Source organism: Sinocyclocheilus grahami, unplaced genomic scaffold (genome assembly GCF_001515645.1).
Source record: "Sinocyclocheilus grahami isolate Dianchi unplaced genomic scaffold, SAMN03320097.WGS_v1.1 scaffold276.1, whole genome shotgun sequence".
In the NCBI taxonomy this organism is placed as follows: Eukaryota; Metazoa; Chordata; class Actinopteri; order Cypriniformes; family Cyprinidae; genus Sinocyclocheilus; species Sinocyclocheilus grahami.
The window spans coordinates 322,299-329,052 of record NW_015505455.1 but is presented as its reverse complement, the minus strand read 5'-3'; the positions used below and the strand labels follow the sequence as shown (position 1 = coordinate 329,052).

The window sequence follows — 6,754 nt, the reverse complement described above, 5'->3', positions numbered from 1 at the left end:
TCCTGCCAAAGCCTGGCACAGTCACTCTGCCTTTTAACTCAAATTCTGGACTATTATTACTCCAGATGAATGGATACTAAGTTTAAGTGTTTGTTTGAACTTGTCAAGCAATTATACTTGTTTATTCAGTACTGCAGACAGAAATGTCCCTTTAATTGGTTTAAGTAGGCCGCTGTAGCAAGCAGCATGATGGCAAGCGAGGGCAAGCTGTGAGGTGGAGATGGGCCAGAAACTTGTCTGAATGGTGATGGATCTGATAAACCACTTGTGGGTTCCAGGAAAATACTGCTTTTGTTTTTTGTTATTCTATGGCTTACTGAAATGCGAGAGTTTTAGAAATTGTTTACATTTAAATACTAGTAAAAATCACAAGGTGCTTACAAGAGAGTAGATAATAACCTTATACAAGCGAAACAAACTCTATCTTCACATCTCACATGATAAATAAGCACTTTCCGCATTAGTCCCAGCCTCCGGCAGATCAGTGTACACTTAAACTGCTCCTTTAAATGATCAGGGTGACGGGCCGAACACTTCACTTAATTGATAACAGTATTTTCCATTGAGTAAACTCTTATAATTTAGACGAACTGGAATCCAAAAGTCCACTGTCGAGCATTGATTCCAGAGTCATTATTCTCAAGTGATTGCCTCATACTGAAGTCACTCTTAAATTAGCAACCCAGCACTGCATTGTGGGAACTGAAATGACTGCTCATATAAGATGCTTGTTGTTCAGTGCTTGTGTGCCCAGAGGGGGATTTAATTATATCATAATCATCTCCTATACATTCTGAAGTCAATCTGTCCTCATTTCGTGTCGTTATCTTTTTCGTAGTATTGACGCAGAATGTCTCCTTATCAGTGTGATGAGGTAGCTTGCCCTGAACGGTTTTTCGCTACATCAATCGCATAAAATGTGCAAAACTGAACGAGTTGTTACGTACAATAACATGCAAATATTGTAATACAAGCAGTTTTTATTTTTTCAAAATCTTTGATTAAAAATCCCCTCATTGTCCAAGACAATATTCCAAGCTCCATTATTTATGAAAAAAATATTTCTGGTTCTTCTGCTGTATTGAAAAAGCGGCTTGTTTTCAAATTTTTTTTACTGGATGGTAATGAAAATAATTCATTCCATAATTCCAGAAGTTTCAAGAACTGAATTTTTTTGTAATTTCTTTGTAATATCTGAATTTATTGTAATTTCTCAGTGAATTCAACCTGATATATTATTATAAATATTTCAGAGCTTGACATAAATGTATATCACAGAAATTTAAATGACTTATTTTGCAGCGGGCTGACATCAGGGATTCCATGACTAACAATTAATGTTAGTCAATTAATTAATGTCGCCCATATATATATATATATATATATGTGTGTGTGTGTGTGTGTGTGTGTGTGTGTGTGTGTACACATACAGTTCTGCACATAAGTTTACACACCAATTGAATCAAAATAATAGGGATAATGAAATTGCATGTTATTTCTTAGTACTGTCTTGAATAATCTATTTCACATAACAGATGTTTACATATATTCCACAAGCCAAAAAAATGAATTTATAAAAAATGATGTTCAGAAGACGACATATCCTTGAATATTAATACTGTGTGTTGTTACTTGGATGACCCATGACTGTTTTTATGTTTTGAGACTCAACTACACTCTGTTCAGAAAAATTTTAAGATATGTTTTCAGTGCAAGTTTCTTTCAGGTATAACAGCTCAGACATGCATTTTAGTCTGAGACTAGGCTTAAGCCTTGTCTGTGAAAATGTATTAAGAAGGTGTAAACTTTTTGAATTGGATAATTGGGGTAAATTGTACTTATTTTTGTCTCCTAGGGAACATATAAATATTTCATGTAGCTACTGAATAAATTGAAAAACATGATCTTTAAACAAAATAGGAAAAATATACACCCTCCGGCTCTTAATGCATCGTGTTTCCTTCTTGAGCATCTGTAAATGTTTTCACCTTTTGTAATAGATGTATACGAGTCCCTCAGTGTGAAAAGATGGATCTCAAAATCACAGTCACTGTTGGAAAGAGGTAAATGTATATTCATTATAGAAATTTACATTACTTCTCAGGTCTGTTCATCTTTTCCAGGTTTAAATCACACAAACTCACTCCCGTTTCCCAAGACTGAGGTTTTCAAATAAAAAAATGTATTATAAAAATGAAAATTTGAAAACAAAAATAAATTAGATGCAATTCCTCTAGATTTCCAGCTGTTTTATAGCATATTTATTTGAAAGCATATTTTGTCTGGTTTTAAATCATTTTAAGAATTTGAAATTAAGTTCAGTTATTAGTTTCAGCTGCTGTAAGAGCCAAAGCAATCTTAAAATTTCCGAATGTCTCTGAGTGAATGTATGATATCAGCTCTGTATTCTGCTTTATTAAACAAAAAGGTTCAGCTGCCAGATTGAGACACCAGTCAACAATATTGATTTTTGCCAGTCATCAAGTATTGATACACTTCCAACCAGGCCTTCTTATTAATCTGAATCAAGCATCAAGGTCTAAATGTAACTTTTTACTGACCATAAACATTTCATACTGTCAATAAAATTGTAGATGCAATATCTTTCGTAAAAATGTTTGTGCCTATAAGAATGGAATTATTTAATATATATATATATATATATATGTGTGTGTGTGTGTGTGTGTGTGTGTGTGTGTATACACATACAGTTCTGCACATAAGTTTACACACCAATTGAATCAAAATAATAGGGATAATGAAATTGCATGTTATTTCTTAGTACTGTCTTGAATAATCTATTTCACATAACAGATGTTTACATATATTCCACAAGCCAAAAAAATGAATTTATAAAAAATGATGTTCAGAAGACGACATATCCTTGAATATTAATACTGTGTGTTGTTACTTGGATGACCCATGACTGTTTTTATGTTTTGAGACTCAACTACACTCTGTTCAGAAAAATTTTAAGATATGTTTTCAGTGCAAGTTTCTTTCAGGTATAACAGCTCAGACATGCATTTTAGTCTGAGACTAGGCTTAAGCCTTGTCTGTGAAAATGTATTAAGAAGGTGTAAACTTTTTGAATTGGATAATTGGGGTAAATTGTACTTATTTTTGTCTCCTAGGGAACATATAAATATTTCATGTAGCTACTGAATAAATTGAAAAACATGATCTTTAAGCAAAATAGGAAAAATATACACCCTCCGGCTCTTAATGCATCGTGTTTCCTTCTTGAGCATCTGTAAATGTTTTCACCTTTTGTAATAGATGTATACGAGTCCCTCAGTGTGAAAAGATGGATCTCAAAATCATAGTCACTGTTGGAAAGAGGTAAATGTATATTCATTATAGAAATTTACATTACTTCTCAGGTCTGTTCATCTTTTCCAGGTTTAAATCACACAAACTCACTCCTGTTTCCCAAGACTGAGGTTTTCAAATAAAAAAATGTATTATAAAAATGAAAATTTGAAAACAAAAATAAATTAGATGCAATTCCTCTAGATTTCCAGCTGTTTTATAGCATATTTATTTGAAAGCATATTTTGTCTGGTTTTAAATCATTTTAAGAATTTGAAATTAAGTTCAGTTATTAGTTTCAGCTGCTGTAAGAGCCAAAGCAATCTTAAAATTTCCGAATGTCTCTGAGTGAATGTATGATATCAGCTCTGTATTCTGCTTTATTAAACAAAAAGGTTCAGCTGCCAGATTGAGACACCAGTCAACAATATTGATTTTTGCCAGTCATCAAGTATTGATACACTTCCAACCAGGCCTTCTTATTAATCTGAATCAAGCATCAAGGTCTAAATGTAACTTTTTACTGACCATAAACATTTCATACTGTCAATAAAATTGTAGATGCAATATCTTTCGTAAAAATGTTTGTGCCTATAAGAATGGAATTATTAGCAGTTTTTTCCTTGCATATTTCAGATTCAAATAATGGTGTATCAGTCCCAATCCATGAATGATGAACAGACATCACCAAAAAATAAGAAACGTGCTGCTTTTCTTGCTAAAGATTTTCTCAGTTTCTGCTATTCTTCAGTGCAATCAGGCGGTCAGTGAACAGACTGCGGACGGCCTGTGGGTGTTTGAAGTTGAGACTAATAGTCTAAGACTTTGATGCCAAACCTATTAAACAACAGAAGTGAACCAGCAATGGGTTTGCTTGAATCAATCTCAGGAACCATTTTGCTTAGAAAGCCCGTATCTAAACAGATCACCTTAAGGTTAGTGAGCCTTTTTTTAAATAACTAGCACCACTTAAGACTTCCGCTTTAAAGTCAAGTAGTAGCCAAGAACTTTATCACTATGGAGGCTGAAAGTGAGAGACGTAAATAATAACAGTAATTCCAGAAATGCCACATGTAATTGGACGTGATTCACACATCTTGCCACCAGGGACTGTTTCTGGTTATTACATCAGCAAGAAAGAGTGGGTTTTATAGAGTGGGGAAAGCAAGATCATTGGAAGCTGCCAGGCCAAAACTATTCACCCAAGTGGATTAAATGCTCTTTGTTTTGTTTTTGTGTTTTATTTCATTATTTCAGCTATTTTTAATACTACACTCCAAAGCTCAGCTCTGTCCGCCTCTTGATTTCTGTTCCTCAGGTCATGGTAAACATTCAGAAAACGTCAACCATTAGGTTTATACAAGCAAGCTAACAAAGTGAGCAGTGGTTTTCAGACTATACTGAACTTTATTGAAGCTGCATCAATGAAAAAATAGGGATCATACGTGAAAATAAAACTACAGAGCGAAATGTGCTGTAATGTAACAGATGCATGTTATTACAGATGTGAGATTCAACATCAGGTGTGTTAATGGTGGATAAATAAGGCTTAAAGCATAAGGCTTTTATTCAGACTCAAGATTAATTTCACAGTGACAGTCGTTCTACTGTATGACTGTGCTTTTAACATCCTATTTTCAACCAAAAATATTTCTATAAATGTATACGCACTAATTATTGCGTGTACATTAAAAAAAAGCTTGCTACGGCAGAATATTCACTCATACATTTGCGCTGTACTTGTTTCATTAAATTGATGTATTTGGTTCTTATGATCTCCTGTGAACCTCATGTGAGAGGTACAGTGTTGGAGCATTAGCAGCAATAGTTATAGGGAGGTAAACATTTACATCCATTCATTTTTCATTATGCGTATCTGATATGAAAATACTTTCAATCAAAAATGTTAATGACTTTTCAGTAGTTCCTGATATTCTGATCTAGGAGAAAACGTGATTGGGAAAAGCCACCCGAGGGAAAAAAATGTTATGTTGTCATGCAGTGTATTTTACATAAATACAAAAATGACAACTTTTTATATGAAGACTGCTTGGGCCCTTTAAATGGCGCTTTCAAAACTCTTTTCCTATTACAAAAACTTGGCAGCACAACTTTCCTTCTTACAGTGTCTCTTTTTTCAGTCTAAGTAGATTTCCTCTCTGCCCAGTCTCAAACTTTGAAAAAGTTGTGTTTGAGGAAGCAAACGAAAGTGTGTGTTCAAAAAATATGGAAGATCTTTTCTCTGGGTTATCATTAAAATGCATTAACAGTCTGCTGTCGCCTCTTCCTCACATGCTGTGGATGAACTCTTGCAGCTGTCGCACGACCTCCGTGTCCACCGTCTCCATGAGAGCCTGAAAGCCCTGGTCCCCCATCAACATCTGCTGAGCCTTCAGCTTCTCATAGACAAACTGCTGAAGAGAGACGCTGTGCACAGGGTCCTCAAGAGCCAGCTAGAGAGGAAGAAAAAAACACACACATACACATTATGAGCATCACAAATGACACTTTCTACTAATACATTAGCTACTAATAATAACAACAACTGGTATTATAAGCAAAAATCCTATCTTTTTATAAATTCACGAAATTGGACCTTTTCATCAGGATCGTGGTAAGACAAGTACATAATCTCTTTCCATCTTCTCAATTTTTACAAATACTCGCTAAGCTGAACCATTCAACCCTGTTACCCAGTTTATTTTAAAGGGTTAGTTCACCCCAAAATGAAAATTCTGTCATTAATTACTGGGCCATAAATTGTTTCAGTTGCGTTGCTGTCTATGCAGGGCCAGAAAAGCTCTCAGATTTCATCAAAAATATCTTAATTTGTGTTCTGAAGATGAATGAAGGTCTTACGGGTTTGGAACGACATGAGGGCGAGTAATTAATAACAGAATTTGCATTTTTGGGTGAACTAACCCTTTAAGGAAAAAATAATTAATTATCAACAAATATTTCCTTTTAATGTATTGGAAATTAGTTCATCAGTAGCTATAAAACAATATTTTTTCCCAAATGTATACTGAGTGACAGTTTAAGTTTAGGAAACATTTACAAACCTATTACCTATTTTAAGTTATGCATTTTTTTTTATGTTTTGGTAGAAACTTCCATAATAAATATATTAAATAATAATAATAATAATAAATGGTGCTTAAATTTAGACAATTTTGGTAACAGGGTTGCAAAAAAAATATATATATATATCGCAGTTTGACCTCCTGATGTTGACATACATTTTCCTCTTTATCGCTGACTGTTTGGTGGGGAAAAATTAATAATAAAAAAAGATACAATTTTAGGGTCTATTTTAAACTTGGTATGTGTCAAATGTCAGTTCTTCGACACACTCCAGAATTTCAGAATAAGCCCAGAGTGAGTTTATAAGTGTTAATGGATGATTTTAATATCAGGATATGGAACTGCAATGAATAATAAA

At 33.8% G+C, this 6,754-nt stretch overlaps 1 protein-coding gene across 2 annotated transcripts in view; it reads right to left on the bottom strand.

Moving 5' to 3' along the window:
• Positions 1-4,691: 4,691 nt before the first annotated feature.
• The window catches only part of ipo11 (importin 11), a 170,283-nt gene continuing 168,220 nt past the window's right edge, over positions 4,692-6,754 (bottom strand). For both annotated transcript variants that reach the window (XM_016291746.1, XM_016291747.1), the window contains exon 30: positions 4,692-5,765. In XM_016291746.1, the coding sequence (XP_016147232.1) occupies positions 5,601-5,765 (165 nt within the window). In that variant the 3' untranslated portion in view covers positions 4,692-5,600. The remainder of the gene's footprint in view (positions 5,766-6,754) is intronic.